This window comes from Ovis canadensis, chromosome 3 (assembly GCF_042477335.2).
Source record: "Ovis canadensis isolate MfBH-ARS-UI-01 breed Bighorn chromosome 3, ARS-UI_OviCan_v2, whole genome shotgun sequence".
NCBI lineage: Eukaryota > Metazoa > Chordata > Mammalia > Artiodactyla > Bovidae > Ovis > Ovis canadensis.
The window spans coordinates 215,734,457-215,753,532 of NC_091247.1; the positions used below are offsets into that span (position 1 = coordinate 215,734,457).

Below are 19,076 nucleotides of genomic sequence, written 5' to 3' on the forward strand. Positions count from 1 at the left end.
CAGATGGAGTGAACCTGTTCTCAGTCTGTCACACCCACCCTGACCCCCACCCCAGGTTCTCTTTGCTCCGCCCTCATCTAGTGCTGCTTGGACAGTGGTTTTCACGCACAGCTTTATGTGGGGCTTCGGGGTATCTGTGACACATAAAGGTACAGTTCTTGATCCCCAAAGTCCTCTGAGCAGGAGGGGCAGGATGCCTAGGGAAAGGTCCTTGAGGTAGAGTCCCAGGGTGGAGGTGGCGCCCAGCATTCATCAGAAGAGATTTCCTCCTGGAGAAATGCTAAGGGTCTTTCGTGTTCCTCACACCTCTCTGAAAGGGAAAGAAGCAGGCATCAGGTAGACATGGGTGAAGAGTGAAGCTAAAGGCCCCTCCCTGCCATGACACCACCACCCCCATTCCTGCCCTCCTGTATTTTCTGCCTTTGCGCAATGGCTGTCATGTCTAAGTCATGTCCACTCTGTGACCTCATGGACTATAGCCCACCAGGCTCCTCTATCCATGGGCTTTTCCAGGCAAGAATACTGGAGCGGGTTGCCATTTCCTTCTGCAGGGGATCTTCCCGACCCAGGGATCAAATCTGTGTCTCCTGCATTGGCAGGTGGATTCTTTACTGCTGACCCACCTGGGAAGCTCTCCTGTGTTGACCCGTCTCGCCCCCGCCCCCGCCCCCACCTGACCGCCACCTCTTGCAGCCCCGCTGGTTCCACACTGGCCTTTCCCTCCACTCCGGCCCAAGCCAGCTTCCGTCCTGCACTTACGACGTGGACAGGGGTGTGTCCAGGTGTACAACATGAGACCCTCGCATCCTCTGCAGTTGGACCCGAGTCAGCTGCCGAGGCCTGCTGTCTCCAGCCTCGGGGACGCCTTCGATCCTTTGACTGGCCAGTTCCTCGCGGATCTCTCGGAGCATATCCTCGGGCCGGAGGGGGTGAGGGGAGGGGGTGTAGTCAGGTCCCTGGAAGAGATACCCCTCTTCTTCTTCGTCCCCTGAGGACTCCCAGGGGCTTTCCTCAGAAGAGTCAGCGTGGGCTGGGGAGGGGCACAGCTGCCCCCGGAGCTGGGCCCTCTGCAAGGTTTCCGCCACCACATTCTCGCCTGCTGAGGTCCGGTCTTCCTCCTCAGACCAGGTCGGTGGGTCTACCCTGGGAAGACTGCCTGCTTTCCGGACACCTTCCTCTGGCAGTACAGGGGCGCTTCGGCGTTGGGGAGCCTGGGGGTCAGAAGGCTGGGGACGCAGAGGGACATCTCGGAGTTCCAGGGTGGAGAAGGTGAGGCGAGGGTCCCGCCGAAGGGCCCTCAAGCGTAGACGGCTCAGCGAGGAGTGGGACTCTTCAGGAGAGCCTGGGATGAGAGTGCCGTAGCCAGGGTCCGAGGTATCATCTGGCACCGAGGGGGCATCTTCATCCATGTCTTCTGTCACCACCAGATGGGGGATGACGGTCGAGGACGCGCAAGCACTACAGTTAATAGCAAGTGGTCAGAGACAGATGCTGAGGGGTCAAGTTCAAGTCTAGGGAATCTCCCTTGATCTCTCCATCCAGAAATGACCCCTCCTTCAAACTTATTTTGGTCTCACTGTTTGCACTTCATTGATTGTTTTTCTCATCTCACTGGCTAGACCACAAGCTCCTTTAAGCCATTTTAGCCCCTACGTTCGGGTCCAGAAACTTGTTATCAAGTATTTTCTCTTTGCTAAGCTCTGCTGAGTTCTCCCCCAAACCCCACCCCACCCCCCGCCCATGGATGGAGTCTTTTTTTTCTCTGTAACAAACCATGATGCTCAGCAACTGTGTTATTTTGTGTGAAGCTCTCACATTATCTGTACAGATTTGAACTAGCCGGGTTCCTACAGCCCTGACATTCTGCAAAACCCCTGGCCTGGGGAGCCTATTTCTCTCGAGGAGTTTGCTCCTCTCCTGTCTGTTTCCTTTACCCTGTGCCCACCCAAGGCTGGCTAACCCAAAGGCGGTCCTTTACAGGGCTGGTGCCAAACTATAGTCTGGGTTCCTCAACCAGGTCCCACCCCTGCCACCACCCCCAGCCAAAGTTGTCATTCCTAGCCTCATAGGTTCCCCTTCCTTTCCTCCCAGCCTGCAGCCCCCCTACCCTGGGAGAACTTGTACTCTCTGTGGTTCTTACCTGCCCTCCGTGCTGTTCTGAGAGCCCTCCTGGGAAGGCGTGGAGGGCCTGGTGCTCGGGGACTCCCCATCTTGGTTCCGATAGAGGGCCAAGAGCTCCCTCTTCTGTTGGATATACTCCTCTGCCTTCAGCTTTTGCAGGGTGGCCTGGAGTGCGGAAACATTAAGAGCTCTCCTTTATTGAGCGCCTGTTGTATGCCAGGTACCATGCTAAGTGCTTTACAAATATTATCTTACTTCATCTTCTCCACGACCCTATGAAGCAGATTTTTTTGCTCCTACATTACTCCCAGAACTTCCCTGGTGGCTCAGTGGTAAAGAACCCACCTGCCAATGCAGGAGACTCGGGTTCGATCCCTGGGCCGGGAAGATCCCTTGGAGAAGGAAATGGCAGCCCATCCCAGTATTCTTGCCTGGAGAATCCCATAGACAGAGAGGCCTGGCAGGCTACAGTCCATGGGGTTACAAAAGAGTTGGACATGACTTAGGACTAAACTACAACAACTTTACTCCTGAGAAACAGAGACTCTGAGGTTAAGTAACTACCAAGGTCATGCCTTGGGAAAGTGGGATGGAGCCAAGATTTGAGCTCTTTTTTTTTTTTTTTTAGTTGGAGGCTAATTACTTTATAATATTGTAGTGGTTTTTGCCATACATTGATATGAATCAGCCATGGGTTTACAATGTGTTCCCCACCCTGAACCCTCTTCCCACCTCCCTGCCCATCCCATCCATCTGGGTCATCCCAGTGTACCAGCCATGCAATCTTTAAACTATATAAACAGTAATAGCTAACATACACAGTGTTTCAAGGCCTACTTAGCTGTCTTTCTCTAGTCTAACCCACCTTGTTCTCTCTATATACATTTCTGCCCTCAGTTTGGAAGCTGGTGAAAAAATCCTAGGGAAATTGTGCCATGACCTGGAGGCCTGTGGCCACAGGACACAAAATTATCTTTACTTTTTCCTTTTCTCTCCTTGGCCATCAATGAATCATGTCCAGTCTTTCCACATAGTATCTCTTGCACTTGTCGTTTCTTCTCCATTCTTGTTCACATCTATGGGCTTATGGACTCATAATTAGATTACTATAATAACTATCTAACTGGTTTCCATATATCCATCTCTCTTGGACTCAAAAGCTTCTGGCAGCAATATAAAAGATTACATTCATAAAAGTAACGTTTAGTCAAGTAATATCTCCATTCACAAACCTTGACTGGTTTCCTTCTGTTTATTGAGTAACGTCCAAATGCTGTTGCTGCTAATGCTAAGTCGCTTCAGTCGTGTCTGACTCTGTGCGACCCCATAGACGGTGGCCCACCAGGCTCCCCCGTCCCTGGGATTCTCCAGGCAAGAACACTGGAGTGGGTTGCCATTTCCTTCTCCAATGCATGCAAGTGAAAAGTGAAAGTGAAGTCGCTCAGTCATGTCCGACTAGTATCAACCCCATGGACTGCAGCCTCCTCTGTCCATAGGATTTTCCAGGCAAGAGTACTGGAGTGGAAGATTTGAGCTCTTCAGCTGGTCCTAGGGGTAAGTGGGGGAACAGAAGTGCCCTTTCCCAAGCTGTACCATTCTTCCTGCCTCTCATGCCCCCTTGGCAAGCCCTCTCTCTTGTTTGCTTTTTTCCTTCAAGAAGCCCTTCCTGATTGGTGGTGATAGTGGCATAATTGCTCTGAATGGTGCTGGATCTTCAGGTTACTCTTCCTCCTACGTGCAGGATGGGCAGGGGTATGCTTTGTCCTGGGCTGAGGACTCTGCTGTCCCTCAGAGATGAGAGCAACATCGTTCCAAGAGGAATGGAAAGGGGATATACCACATTTTGTCCTCCTTAGCATTTTCCTACGGGCACCATCAGAATAAAAGAGTGATGTCTGAGAAGTTGTTCATAAAGCCCTCCTACATGCATATGGATATTGGATACACCACCTGGCAGGGTGCAAGCATGGATGTTAGCCCATTTTACAGATGAGAAAACAAGACTTAGAAAGATGAGTGGAGTTGAACCAGGCCACACAGGTAGAAAGAAGCCTTTGTGAGTCCTAATTCAATAACCACTATTTTTCAAGGGCAGCCTTAAAGGGTCAAGAATGATCCAAGGACAACTTTTCTCTTGGCGGCAGGGAAAGGCGGCAGCGGAACCCTTGGAGAGGCTAAAGGCGGAGGTTTAGCAAAAAGGCTGTGGTGGCGGCTGCTGCAGGCAGCGCTGGTACCGGCACAGACTGAAACGGCCGTATCACTGTGGAAATATCGAAGGACTTCATGCTGGTGGTTCCAGCCTGAGCCTCACGCCTTCCTTCCCCAAGGGCCAGCAGCTGAGAGATAAAATCTGGTACATCAGGGGGCCGACCACACCCCCAAGCTCTACTCTGATTGGTTGACGCCCATTAAAAAATTTGAATATGCTCCAGCCCCACCCCACGCAGACTTGAAGTACATGAACCGGCAACTCTTAGGCACCAGGACCTTCCCAAAGCCTCTCTAGAAACACAGCGAGGTAAAGGGGAGCTGGGTCTGTACGAGAGACAAGTTGGAGAAACGGATGAACAGAGACAGGAAAATGACCTCAGGCTCCTATTTCCAATTTTCCCGCCCTGGCTTCCTAGTCACTGTCTCCTGCGAGGATTCTCAGCAGTCTCACAAGACTTGGTATGTTGGCCAGAGCCAGGCTGATGGTTCCTGGGGGCAGGAGACCACCACACCAGGCCAGGTCCTGTGACCTGAGTGTGGTGAGGGAAACGAGGTGGGAGGAGCTGGTCTTGGGGTCAGGGCAGCGCTGGGGCAGCCCGCTTGATGTTTGGGACCCAGGGATCCAAACTATATCTCTTGCATCTCCTGCATTGGCAGGTGGATTCTCTACCACTGATTCACCTGGGAAGCCCCACCCTAGCCCTAACCCAACATTACGAAATGATCCCCAAAGAGTCTAGTTAATAACCATCACCATATGTTGTTACATTTTTTTTCCTTGAGAAAAGGACTTTTTAGGATCTGCTCTCTTAGCAACTTTAATAGTTCATACTTGTCTCTCACCTGAACTCCAGTCTGTTTCCATTTTTCCACAAACCCCCCAAAGCCCTTAAGAGATCTCTGGGCTTTACAGGTGGCTCAGTGGTAAAGAATCCACCTGCCAGTGCAGAAGATGCAAGAGATGTGGGTTCCATCTCTGGGTGGGGAAGATCCCCTAGAGAAGGAAATGGGGGCCCATCCCAGTACTCTTGCCTGGAAAATCCCATGGACAGAGGAGCCTGGCAGGCTACAGTCCCTGGGGTCGCAAAGAGAGTCGGACACGACTGAGCTCACTTGCACTGTTTAGAGATCTCTACTGGGCTGTCCCCTACGACTTCACTTCCAAAGGCTTCTGTTTCAAACTAAACCTCACTACCCCAGCCCTGCCCCACCCAGGAAGCAGCAACTAAACAAACAGGTTTCCCTTTCTGTTGTCTTTGCCAAGGCAGCTTTTCACACAGGAACCTTGCAAGCAAGTCATCCATTGTCCTTGTGGATCTGAGTTACCACGAGCTGCCACCACATTGCCTGCGTAATCTGAATGGTTTCTTTGAATCTTCCCTGTGAGACAAGGACTGTTATTATTTAAGTCCATTTTGCAGGTGAAGAAATGGAAGATCAGCCTCATAACTCCCCCAAGGTCACCCAGTCAGCAAGAGGCAGAGCTGGGGTCTGAACCATGCATTCAATATAGGCTTCTCTTAGTCTCCCTAAGGCTCACCTGTCTCTTCTTTCTTCTTTAGCTGCTTTCTTCTTTTTCGCACCATGTCCCTAAGGCCATGGCACTCAACCTCAATGTTTCATACCCAAACTAGTACAGTAAATCTCCTGCCACCAGTTTCTCCCTCTCCCAGCCCGCCTGTCACATGGCCACCTAACAATTCAAGATCAGACAGATTTCACCATGGCCCTCCCTTGCTGAAGAATCTATGGCAACTCTTGTGTCAACCTGCTAACTAAATTCAGACTCATCCAGTCCACACTCTTCTGCAGGCCCTGGGGTCCCTGTAGAACTTGGCCTGTCATCACTGGCTCCACACTAAACCCTTCCCTCCTGACTCAGAAAGCATGCTTACTGTCCCCCACAAATAAATCCAGCCCAATTTCTCCCTTGAGTCTTCTGCCTGGGGTCTTCCCATCCTTAAAGTCCAACTCAAATCTTCCCTCTTCTTTAAAAAAAAAAAAGTGTGTTTATTTATTTGGCTGGGTCAGGTCTTAGCTGCAGCATGAAGGATTTTTATTGTGTCATTCGAGATCTTTCACTGTGGCACTCGGGCTCAGTTACCCTGGAGCATGTGAGATCTTAATTCCCAGATCAGGGATTGAACCCACAACCCTCGCATTACAAGGTGACTCCTCAACCACTGGACCACCAGGGAAGTCTGCTTCCCTCTTCTTCAGCCATTCTGCTCCCATAGTGGGTTGAATAGTGGGCCCAGACAGACAGGTCTAGGTCCTGGCTCCCAGAACCTGTGAATGTGGATGACCTTGTTCGGAAGAAGGGTTTCTGCAGATGCGCACAGATTCTAAGTGAAGGATCTCAAGATGAGGTCATCCTGGATTTGGGGCTAATGAGCAGTGTCTAAGAGACAAGAGGGGGATACTGGGACACAGAGACACACAGAGAGCTGGACCATGTGAAGACAGAGGCAGAGAGTGGAGTGATGCTGCCAAAGGTTAGGGAACACTTGGAGCCCCTATGAGCTAGAGGAGGCATTGAAGGATGCCCCCTAGAGCCCTGGAGAGGACACCTTGATTTTCAACTTCCAGCCTCCAGAACTGTGATGGAATACATTTCTGTCACTTTAAGGCACCAAGTGGTAACCAACACAGCTGCGTTTGGGGAACTTCGTTGGTGGTCAAGAGGCTAAGACCCCATGCTCCCAATGCAGGGGGCATCTGGGTTCAATCCCTGGTCACGGAATGCTGCAACTAACTAAAGATTCCCCATGCCACAACTAAGAACTGGCACAACCAAACAACCAACCAACCAACTAAATAGATAAATATTTTAAAAACTATAGCTCCATTTGGGTCTCACTGCTTTAGAACTCCTCTAGTTTTTGTTGCAGGAATCTTCCCAGGGTCACTCGCTGGGTTAACATTTTCATGGGCTCTATGTCATTTACAGGACAAAGTTCAAGTGCCCCGAGCATGGGATCTGGAGACCATGTGATCTGGCAGGGCACTGCTGCCCTTGTGCTGGATGCCCTGGTAACACCGCCCACTAGGCTGGTGATGGTCTTAACACACACGACTGCTTCCGATTTCCGACCTTCACACACTCTGCTCTCCATCTGGGATGTCTTTCCCACCCACCTCGTTCCCCCAACGTGCCCCAAGAGATCCACCAACTGGGCTCAGACAGTAGCTCCTTTTGAAGCCTTCTCATCATCCCTACCCTCTGCACAGTCCCTGCCCCAGACAACCCCCAGACAGAGTGAGCCACACTGCTCTGTCCCTTCCACACGTTTCTGTCGCGTGTATACTCATTTGTCTAGATAGGCTGTAGCGTGTATTCCGTGAAGGCAGAAATGTCATTTTATACTTTTCTGATTCCCCAGCCCCTTGCCTTTCATACGCAGCAGGTGCCCTGTCTGCTGACTAGAAGCCCAAGTTCAGCAGTTAATTGTTTCACAGCCTCGAAACCTTCAGGGAAGTGTGTCTTGGCTGGCCCAGAGATGGGCACCCAAGCTGGCCAAAAGCTTTTTTCTAGGCTCTTTTTTCTTTTATACTTTTTTTTTTTCAGCCGTGTCCCATGGTTTGTGGGATTTTAGTTCCCAGACCAGGGACTGAACCCATGCTCTTGGCAGTGAAAGCGCAGAGTCCTGTCCATCGGACCACCAGGAAACTCCTTCTTCTGTGCTCTTAAGGATGGTCAAGGCTGTGTCTTCCTCTGAGAGCACACCAGAGGGGCAGAAGTTCTGTTCTGAAGCTGAGTGCTTCTCCCCTAGCTTCTCTCTTCTCTCCTTGATCCTCCCCTCTTGTGTCGAGCTCCAGGGCCCTCCCCAGCCCCACGCCCAGCATCACATACCTGGGCCTGCTGGGTCTTCTCCAGCCACCGGGCCCGGTCGGCAGTGCTGGGACAGTGCACGGTGAGGGCACTGGAGACACACTGGAATTCAGTGAGGTAGATGAGCAGGAAGCTGCCTGGGGGCGGGAAAAGGTCTGCTTCCAGGGCTGGACCTTATCTGATCCCCATCCCACCTCTGCTTCTGTGGCCGATGGGAAGGGAGACAGACTAGAGGAGAGACTTACTGGGATCACGGAGTGGCCGGCACACAAGCTTTTCCAGCATGAGGGGCGGGCGGATAACCTTGGCTTTGTCCGCCTTGCGATGGGGCTTGGTCACCAGGAGCACATCAGAGAACAGGAACAGGTACACATCCAGCTAAGGGCGTGCAAGGAGAGAGACAAGGGTCAGCTGGAGCAGGGGTGGAGAGAGAGGGGTCAGGCATGGGTGTGCGGGCAACATAGAGCAGCGGGAACTGAGAGCTGGGAGCCCCTCCTTGTGGGCACGTCTCTTTACAGGAAAGAAAGTGGCTGACTTGGGTCACAGCAACCAGCAGAGCAAGGCCAGAACCATCTCCTCTTCCCAACACACACAGAGACACATGGACACACTCACAGAGATAGACACACACACAGAGAAACATATGGACACACACACAAAAACACACACACACATAGAATACAGACATAGACACACACAGAGACACACAGAGAGACATATGGACACACACAGACATAGACACATGCAAAGATACACACAGAGAGACACACGGACACACACACATAGAATATAGACAGACACAGAGAGACATGGACACACACACATATAGAAACACACAGAAACACACGAACACACATAGACGTAGACACACATAGACACACAGACACAAACAGACATATGGATACGCAGACACACACACAGACACACAGACACACACACAGACACAGACACACACAGACACATGCAGACACAAATACACAGACACACATAGACATAGACACACACAGACACACAGAGAGAGACATATGGACACACACAGACATAGACACACACAAAGATACACACAGAGACACATGGACACACACACATAGACACACACAGAGACACAGAGAGAGACATATGGACACAGATATAGACACACACACAGATACACACAGAGACAACGGACACACACACAGACATAGACACACATATAGACACACAGACACACACAGAGACATATGGACATGCAGACACACACACATACACAGACACACACATACACAGACACACAGACACACAGACACAGACACACAGACACACACAAAGACACACACAGACGCAGAGACACATAGACACACACACAGACATAGACACACACAGACACACAGAGAGAGACATATGGACACACAGAGACATAGACACACACACAGATACACACAGAGACAACGGACACACAGACATAGACACACATATAGACACACAGACACACACAGAGACATATGGACACGCAGACACACACACATACACAGACACACACATACACAGACACACAGACACACACAAAGACACACACAGACGCAGAGACACATAGACACACACAGACACACAGAGAGAGACATATGGACACACACAGACATAAACACACACACACACACACAAAGGTACACACAGAGATACACATGGAATGGACACACATACAGACAGACACACATACACAGAATACAGACATAGACACACACAGACACACACAAAGATATACACAGACACACAGAGAGACACATGGACACACTAGGACACACAGACACTCAGACATGGATATACACACACACACTCAGACACGGACACACACACACACACACACACACAGCCCGCTCCTCCCATTTCCAGCCTCTGATCCAGCCTGGCTCCAGGGCCTCTCCTTTCTTTCTCTTCCCTTCCCTCCCATCCTCCCCGCTCCTCACCTTCCCTTCACGTCCCTCCTTCACACGCGCGGGCCCCTCGAGCAGCAGCTGCCTGGTGTGCTCCGGAGCGACCTCCAGCATGGGGGCCATCAGGTCCAGGGTGGAGAATTGTCGCAGGTTCTGAGGGTGCAGAGAGCAGAGCGGGCACGGAAACCCCGCCCCTTGGAGGAGTGCCTCGGGTTCACCCCGCTAAGCCCGCCCCGGGACCCGCCCCCACCCCCAGCACCGCCCCCCCCCCCGCACCCCCCCCCCCCACCTCGAGGAACGATGGCTACACACAGAGCCCTTGGCACCTCTGCCCCTCTCCCTCCCGGCCCGGGGGCCTTACTTTCAAGAAGCCCGCTTCCCTCTGTCTCTCTCACCTTCTCCACCTCCTCGCTGGAGGGCTCCAGCACCTCGTAGGGCCCGATGCGCCGGGCTGCAGCCACCAAGCTCTCCTGCTCTTCGCCCTGGCGCACCTGCTTGTTGATGTGTCGCAGGAATGACTCCATCGCTGCGATCTGGGGGAGCAGGAGCGGAAGGACGCGGAGGAAGACGGCTCGGCTCCTCGCCGGTTCATCCCACCCACTGAGGACATCAGCGCCACACGGGCACAGACGCACGAGGAAGACCTCAAGGGTTCCCGGAGCTGCGCCCCCACACGCCAGCCCCCGACAGTCCCCTCCTCCCGCAGGGGTCAGTCCTGACGGTCCTACCATGGCGGTCAGGGCCTCCTGGGCCTGGGGCTTGGGGGTCCTCTTGAGCACAGCCTGGAGCAGCAGCGGGTACTTGGTGATGCGCTGGTGGGGCTTGATGAGCAGGTCTCCCAGCATCTGCCTCCCTGAGCGCTTGTGCTTCTCACACCACTGCCAGGGAAGGGGGGCAGGGGTGAGGGACTGTAGGCTACCTTCCTGCCTTGGACCAAGGTCCACCGCGTCCCCCTTCCCCAGCGACTCCTCTCCCACCTGCACGAAGATGTGGAAGAGAGGGTTGTGGTCCTGCTGCTCCCGGGCGTAGGCCATGGTCTGCCTCACTCGCAGGCAGTATAGGACGTAGGGCTGGAAACGCTGGCTGCACTGGAGGGACAAGTGTGGGGATGGGGAGCGGGCAGGGGAAGGTGGGATGAGATACTGGCTCCAGCCCCACACAACACGCAGAGCAGCCTGGCCTAGACCCTTCCTCCAGTGCCTGCCAATCCAGACTCTCCTCCACTTCCAGCCCCTCTCCCTGGACTCCAGGGAGGGGTTGAGGTCCTGAGTGGTTGACCCGCTGCCACCCTTTGAGCTCCATCCTCAGCCCCTGCCATGCCCCGCTGCTCTGGATTTCACCCACCATCAATAATTTAGCAGACACAGACGGTTGTCAGGGCGCTGTAGATCCCATTTCAGCCCAGCTGTGGAGTGGCCACCTGAGGCTTGCCCAGAGTCCTGCCCTGGAGAAGGGGCCCACGGAAGGCCCCCAGGAGACTGTGCCCCACCTCTCTACCCCAACCCAACCGTGCAAGGCCATGCTTTCCTGGCTGGGGAATTGGGCGGAGGTTGGATCCCCAGCCTCTTGCTTGCCGGTGCCCTGTGGTCTTTCATATCCCCTCCCGCCAGGTTCCCAAGGGACAAGTCACTAAGGCCCCCATCTTGTTTCCTGATGCTTGTCCCTGAATCTCTGTCCCGGACATCAGATTTCATGATGTGTGTAGCCCTTCCCTGAGACAGTTGCCTCTGGGATGTTCAGAAGCCCAAAAAGCCCTGGAAACAGAGGTCATACTGGTGAAATGAAGGCAGAAGATGAACTGGTATTTGGCGGTAAGGGCAGTGTCTTTGGACTCGCTTGAATCACAGCAGGATTCTGGCGGCAAGGTCTTGGCCTGTGGACAGGACCCCTCGGGGCCCTCCCAGTTCCATCCCATCTGGAAGCAGCCCCTGTCCCCTCCTCACCGTCAGGAAACCATCCTGGAGGCTGACCGGGTCCAGAGGCTGGCCTGAGGCTCGTGTCTCCTCTAGGGTGGGCCCCAGCACCTCTTCCCAGAAGCTCCGGTGGGCTCGAATCAGGCTGGGGACGTTTCCAAACAGGGTCTCAGCTGACACCTGGGGGAGGGGGTGGCACTCAGCCGTGTGTCTGGGCAGGTGACCCGCGGGCTGCACTGGCCACGGACAGGCAGGCCAGCTGAGCCTGGGTTGGGGGGCTGGAGCAAGAGGCGGAGTGGGGAGGGCGGAAGGTGGTGTCCTAGTAGATGGGGCAGCGGCATTCAGTTCTCTGTGACCTTGCCCCCCCTCCCAGACCCTGGGCTCAGTCCACCCACACCAATCTGTCCCCCTGCCCCACACCGAGTGCCCACTCACTTCCGTCAGCAGACCCACGCGCTGCAAGTTCAGCAAACCCGCAGCTAGGAGCTGGATGCAGGAAGAGAGAGGGTCTTAGTGCCTGGTCTCCTCCTCTCGGACCCCAGCCTCACCCTTCACAGCATTCCCACCCCCATCTTCAGTACCGCAAACCTCTCTCCCAAGACCCTGGGCAGGGGGCTCTAGGTATCCTGCCCCTCCCTCTCCAACAACCCTGCCTTGTCCTGGTCTGGATGATGGGGGATGATGCCAGGGCTGGGGCCGCTGGGTGGGTGGGGGCTGGCTCACATCCGTCATGATCTTGAGCTTCCGCACGTAGATAAGCTCCGTAGTCAGTAGCTCCCACAGGGCCTCCTGCTGGTGGCAGAGCTCCCGGCTCATCTCCTGGGTGGGGATGGGGCTGGTGAACGATGACAAGACCAGCTGCTGCCATCTGCTAAATGCTACTGGATCTGAATCCTAGACAGCCTTTAACCTTCTCCGTCTTCCAGTGTGGAGGGGGTGTTTGTCATCCTCATGTCATGAGGCGACCGAGGCACAGAGAGGCTTGTTGTCTTGTCCAAGGTCTCACTAGTACGTGGCGGGGCCTCACTAGTACAAGGCTGGGCCTCGCTAGTACCTGGCAGGGCCTCACAGGTACCCGACGGGGCCTTGCTAGTACCCAGTGGGGCCTCACTAGTACCCAGTGGGGTCTCACTAGTACCTGGTGGGGCCTCACTAATACGTGGTCGGGCCTGGATCTGAAGCTTCAGTGACATGGCTCCAAGTGCTGTCCCTGCGGACTCCACTTCCCATGGCCTTTCCCTCCTCCGGCTCAGAGGTGAGGGGGGTGTGTTGTGTGTCTCCAACCCCACGTGGACAGGCTCACCTTGTGCCCAGGCACCAGCTCCTTCCAGGACTTCTCGATGGCCACGCTGTTCTCGCTGCCCTCCCCGATCTCCCAACGCTGCCGGTCCTCCCGCGGAAGGCGGGGCATCCCAAACATGCTGAAGGTATGCAGCCTCACCTGCAGCTCGTGGGCCTTGGTGACTTCCTGGGGGCACCAAGCGGGGATTCGTCCTGGCACCCGGACCACCCGGCCAATGAAGGGCTGTGTGCGTGCATGCATGCGTGTGTGTGAGAGAGCTCATCTTTAGGAGGGTTGATAAGGAGTCTGGGGCCCTTGAGGAGAAAGGAGTCTAGAGCCCTCGAGAAGGAGAAAGGGGTCTGGGGGTCTCAAGGAGAAAAGGACAAACTTTTTACATTGTTTTGTCTTCGTCAATATAACAGTGTATCTTGCTTGAGGGCATGTTTCCCCTTAACAAGAACCTTCTGACTAATCTTGATATCTTAAGACATATATTGCGGGAGTGAGTCTGGTGAAAGTGAAAGTGAAGTCGCTCAGCCGTGTCCGACTCTTTGCGACCCCATGGACTATAGCCTACCAGGCTCCTCTGTCCATGGGATTTTCCGGGCAAGAATACTGGAGTGGGTTGCCATTTCCTTCTCCAGGAGATCTTCCCAACCCAGGGACTGAAGCCAGGTCTCCCGCATTGTAGGCAGATGCTTTACCGTCTGAGCCACCAGGGAAGTCCATCAGTTCTAACCTTGTTAATTTAAGATGTATGTTGTGGGAGTGGACCTGGTAAAACTCTATAGGGCCCTGATAAGACTAGGGAGGGGACACTCTCCATCCCCCTTCTGATGTCTGTGTCAGAAGCTTTTTCTGTCCCCTTTCACTTTAATAAAACTCTGCTACACAAAAGCTCTTGAGTGATCAAGCCTGGTCCCTGGTCCTGAAGCTAAATCTTCAGAGATCATGAATCTGACATCGTTCACTGTAAGTTATCACATGCGTGTGTGTGTGTGTGTGTGTGTGTGTGTGTGTGTGTGAATGGGAGGTGGCAAGCAGCCCTGAGCATGAGTGGGGACACGCAGACCTGGCAGGGGTGAGGAAGATCAACCCTGGCTGGGATTACAGGGGTCGGCACAAGGCTGGAACCTGTATGCAGAGGTGCCTTGTCTTCAGGGAGGTCCCTGACTCCGGGCTCCCTAGTCAGAAAGACAGCTTCCAGGTCTCTCCTGAGTCAGACCCCTTCAGAGAGACCTTCAGGAGGGGGCCCGAAGGCGGCTTAGGGAACCAGCGGTCCCAGGAATATCTGGACACCTGCCCGTAAAGCGGACATTCTTATGAGACAGCCTGGCTGGGAGATGCTCCCTTGAGAGGATCTCTAGACAGAGCTGCACTTGGCTTCTTGGAGGGGCTCTGGTGTTCTCAGCTCTGATCTCAGCTCAGGCTGGGAGCTCAGTGATGTGAAGAGAGGGACCTCTCACCTTGAGTTTGGGGGAGTGAGGTGTCCCGATCCCAAAGGGACTCCCGTGTGTCTTCTCGGGCTCTGGTTCTCGAAGCCTCAGGGGAGACAGGCGTCGGGCCGGGCCAGAACCCGTGGTGAAGGGGACGTAGCCCTGGAGGAGTCGGCGGCTGGGATCCTGGAGGAAGAGCAGGGGTAGCTCTGGGCGTGCCCCCTTCCCGCAGAGGTCCCAGAGAGGCATAGAGGGGCCCGGCTTAGCTCTGAACAGCGTCCCCTACACCTGCCTGCAAGTTGGGCTGGTTCACCGCTCCCCTAAAACCAGTTTAGTGTGAGCCGCTCCGGCCCTGAGTCACAGTGGCTGCTGCCAGGAAGGCTGCCTAGATGGGCAGGAGCCAGTCGGGCAGGGCAGAGGGGCCGGGGGTACAAGCAGCCTCGTGCAGAGCAGGCGCAGAGGCACGTACGTGACTGGGCTCTGCGTGTGCCCCGGTGTCCCCAGCTCCCGTGTGCTCCCTACACTCTGGCCGTGTATGTGCACAGGGCCCGGTGCACACGCACTCTGCAACCCACGCACGTGGAGGTGAGGGCACACACATGTGTGCCCTCCCATCCCGTTGGGAGTGGCTGCCCTTCTGTGGAAGAAGTTGAGGCTTGGGCTAGCAGTCCCTCCTGGGCAGGCCTGGTCACATTCCTTGACCTGCCTGTGGCCTCACCCCATAGACTTCCTAGTCTCCCTTCCCGCCCTCAGTGGTGTCCCATGGCCAAACCCTCTTCCAGTCAGACGAGGGATATCCCCAGCTGGAAACAGAATTGACCTCAAGGTGGAGGGAGGCTGAGGGAAAGGCCTCTGGGCCTCCACGCCCCTTTCCTTGGTCAGCGCTGGAGGCCAGCCAGGGGGGTGGAGCCAGGCAGGCCCCCACACCCCTCCCCACCTGTAGAGTAGGGACACCTTGAACCTTTGCTCTTTCTCCAGGCCTGACTCAGAGGAAGGCAGGTCTCAAGGAGCCGCTCACAAGCTCTTCCCTAGTAAAGGCGGGAGTCTGGGAGGCACCAAATCCGGGTTTGGTGACCTCCCACCCCTAGCTCCATGCCTCCGACAGCACCGAGGGCCTGGCCCCTCCTGGCTCTCTGCCTCACCTGCTCCTTCTGTCTGGGGTGAGTGTGGAGTCCCGTGACCCTGGCCCCACACAACCGTCCTCTCCCTCACAATCCAGGAGAGAAGGCGGGGGTGTGGGCTCGGAAGAGTGCCACCAAGGCCTGGCAAGGGGACAGAGACTTGAAAGCCCGGGTGTCCTCCCGCCTGCCCCTCCCAGATCACCTTTGGGGCACGGCCTGGACTCACCAGCAAAAGACCACCTCGGGGAGAGACATTGCCTGGAGGACTCGCGACCGAGGCCCGATACCTGCCTCCATAGGTCTCAATGCGGGAGGCCACCAGCCCTTGGAGGGGACTCTTATTGGGAGGACCCAAGGCCTGCATCCCTTCTCTCCTGGGTCACCTGCAAAGGCTCATCACTCCACTGTGCAGGGAAAAGGGACCCCCTGAGGCTGCAGAGAGAATATAAGGATCAAAGGGTCAGCCTTGGTTAGTGGAGGGTGCTAGGCTGGAGACAGAAGTGGAGGGGGAGGGGAAGAAGAAGAAGGGAAGGGGAGAGCCCAGTTTGCTTGTTGGGAGAGTACAATGGCCTCATCAAGGACTTGGTGGGGTTGGGTACACCCCCACATGCTGGGCAGAAATCCCCTTGGAACCATACCCCCTCATTCACATGTACACACTTGGGATACTAGTTCCTGCACTGGCTTCAAAGGATGCTGACATCCTAAAGAGTAGGAGCAAGGGTCACAGGTCCCTGCTTCCTGGGTGCCCCCAGGTGAGGGGAATGCCCCTAGCAACACCCTTCCCTCCCCAATACACAGGAGTGGGTGGGAAGTTGCCGGGGTGGGGGAGGTGGGCAGGGGTGGTGAAGACATCCCGATCTGCCACCTGTTTTTGCACAGCCCACAAGCTAAGAATGGCTGTTTTGCATGTTTAATTAGTTGGAAAAGTCAAAAGAAGAATAAATTTAAAAAGTAAATAAAATCATGAAGAAGAAGAATAGTTAACAACACAGGAAGATTATATTCAATTCAAATTTCCATGTCCCTAAGAAAGCACTATGGGATCAAAGACACGTTCCCTGCTCGGCCAGTTGTGACTTCCTCCCTGCTAGCTATGACAGGGACTGCAGCAGCTTCAAAGTCTGAAATATTTACTCTCTGGCAACCCATTCCAGTACCCTTGCCTGGAGAATTCCATGGATAGAGGAACCTGGCAGGCTACATACAGTCCATGGGGTCGCAAAGAGTGGGACACGACTGAGTAACACACACACACCCCCTAAAGGAACGCCCCACCCCTTACCTAGACCCTGAGGCCATGGGCAGGTCTTAGACCGCTGGCCTTGGAGATGAGCAGAGAGGGAGCGGACTCTGTCTAGTTTCGCCAGCCTCTGGAGCTCCTCGGTGAGGCTGGGAGACACGCGAGGGGCTCCCTCCCCTCCCCCTAAAGCTCGGTAGAGGCCTCCCGGCTCTCTGGGTGGGCGGGGCTTGGAGAGGAGAGACCGCCTAAGCAAGCGCTGGTGTGCCTCCAGGTGGGCCCCGGAACCCCGCTCCGCCTCCCCTTACCTTTCCTCTGATTTGTGAGCAGGGGAGAGCAGCGTTCCTTGCCTCCCAATAACCCCTCCCTCCTTGGGCTCCGAGTCCCTCTCCCCGCAGCCTCGGGTCCTTTCTGAGCTTTGACCCGCTTCCCTTCCTCTGGGCCCCGCGCCCCCCGCCTCCCGTCCCGCCCCGCCCTCCCGCCCCTCACCTGTGCCCGCAGGTGTCCCGGCGCCCGCTGCCCGCGCCGCCAGCCCCGCGGTCTCCGACGACGACTCCCCGGGCGATGCGCGCCCCGCGGCCGGGCCGGGTCTGGGACCGAGCGGCCCGCAGGACCCGGGCTGCGCGGAGCCGGGCCGAGAGTGCGGGGGCGGGGCGGGGGCGGGGCGGCGGGCTGGCTCCTCCCTCTCCCGCGGGCATCCGACCCGCCGCGCAGCGGGCGCCCTCGGTCCCTGGGCACCGGGCACCTCGCTCCGCAGGGCTCCCTCCTCTCTTCCCCTCGTCCCTGAAGTCGCCACCCGCCCCCCAGTCCGGCCTGTCACCCTCGCGCGCTGCCCTCCGGGTCGGCGGTGGTAACGACCGAGTGACCCGCTGCAGGTGCCCACCTCGCTTTCCGCGTCGGTGAGTGGCCGGCTAGCCCCGTTCCCCGGCCTCGGCCTCGGGCTCGTCTTCCTCCCTTTAACCAGGCAGGAGAGCAGGACCGGCAGCAGAAGGGGCCTCGCGGATCAGGGACCCCCGGGGCACTGCCCCCCTCTGGAAGCGAAGTCCAAAGTGCGACCCTTATCTATGCTCGTCGGCTCCAGCCATCTGGTGGAAGGTTGGACTTCACCTTTGCTCCGGGGATGGCGCCTGATGCCAGGCTGAGGCTGGCCCAACACTTCTCCCACTAACCAAGTCTGGGGGTGGGCGGACCCCACTCTTAACTGGCAAACAGCCACACTCCCGCCTTCAGGAGGGCGTCTGAGCACCTGGGGCCACTAATAAAACAGACACTGTTCAAGGAGGGCACACTTCACATTCCCAAGTCAGGACACATAGTCTGACAGAAACACTGGATATCAAGAATCAGGAGTGTCCATAGACGTGCGGTCACTGTCATCTCACACTCGGGGAGCCGAAGACCCGAGGGTGGGAGGGAGGGGGGGCAGGTCTGAATGCAATGGCTCCAGCCCTCCACGGTGTCCTGTGGTCTTCCTCCTGTGAGTCGGCTGTGCGGTGATATATGGACACTTTCTCTGCTTTCAAAAGCTCGCTGTCTCATTGTATCGCTGGCATACTGAACCCAGCAGTGATCTCAGGTGTTCCAGTCCTTGCTGACTGTGACGGCTCTGTTTGATGTGGAAGAGGGATCTTTATCCTTTGATACTTGCTAATTTTGTCCACCTTCCTCCTATTTGCCCTCCAAGTATTCTCTTGTTCTGAGCTTGCTGTGATGTGATTGCTCTTGTAGTTCAGAAGAGCTGTTGGTACCTCTAGCTGTATACATCCTTACCTCCTGCTTCCTGCTTTCCAGTTGATTAGGACCAGTTTTAGGGAGAGCAGTAGGATGGGGCAGGAACTGGGATGGAGAGAAGCCGTTTTCCCATTCGTGTGTGTGTGCATGTTAAAGATGGAGAGAGAGACCCAGAGATAACAAGACTAGCCATGAGGGAAAGACAGCCAGTAAACAGGAGGTGGTGATTACTGGCAGTATAAAATGACACCCCAGACACTGCTGGTGCCAAGGATGCCC

General features: G+C 55.4%; 1 protein-coding gene across 3 annotated transcripts; it reads right to left on the bottom strand.

Moving 5' to 3' along the window:
* Nucleotides 1–93: 93 nt before the first annotated feature.
* On the bottom strand, nt 94–18,242 carry PLEKHG6 (pleckstrin homology and RhoGEF domain containing G6). 3 transcript variants are annotated; one of them, XM_069585875.1, is made up of 16 exons: nt 17,950–18,242; nt 16,053–16,258; nt 14,736–14,891; nt 13,291–13,455; nt 12,711–12,806; nt 12,423–12,473; nt 12,018–12,167; nt 11,052–11,162; nt 10,803–10,952; nt 10,470–10,607; nt 10,108–10,227; nt 8,410–8,542; nt 8,186–8,301; nt 2,141–2,286; nt 760–1,458; nt 94–310 (listed from the first exon to the last, which is right to left on the bottom strand). In XM_069585875.1, the coding sequence occupies exons 2-16, from the start codon at nt 16,188–16,190 to the stop codon at nt 301–303; spliced, it is 2,379 nt and encodes a 792-aa protein (XP_069441976.1). In that variant the 5' UTR covers nt 16,191–16,258; nt 17,950–18,242; the 3' UTR covers nt 94–300. The 3 variants fall into 3 exon arrangements, 2 of the variants coding, with proteins under 2 accessions (XP_069441976.1, XP_069441974.1); XM_069585873.1 differs by lacking the exon at nt 17,950–18,242 and adding an exon at nt 17,556–17,881; XR_011256189.1 differs by lacking the exons at nt 8,186–8,301; nt 17,950–18,242 and adding an exon at nt 17,556–17,710.
* Between the last annotated feature and the right edge of the window lie 834 nt (nt 18,243–19,076).

Coding starts and splice junctions, on each gene's coding strand:
- PLEKHG6 (XM_069585875.1), bottom strand. CDS start 16,190: ATGCAGGCCTTGGGTCCTCCCAATAAGAGTCCCCTCCAAGGGCTGGTG. Junction 14,892..16,052: donor CCCGAGGTGGTCTTTTGCTG/GTGAGTCCAGGC, acceptor CTCTTCCTCCAG/GATCCCAGCCGCCGACTCCT. Junction 11,163..12,017: donor TCCAGGATGGTTTCCTGACG/GTGAGGAGGGGA, acceptor TTGTCCCTCCAG/TGCAGCCAGCGTTTCCAGCC.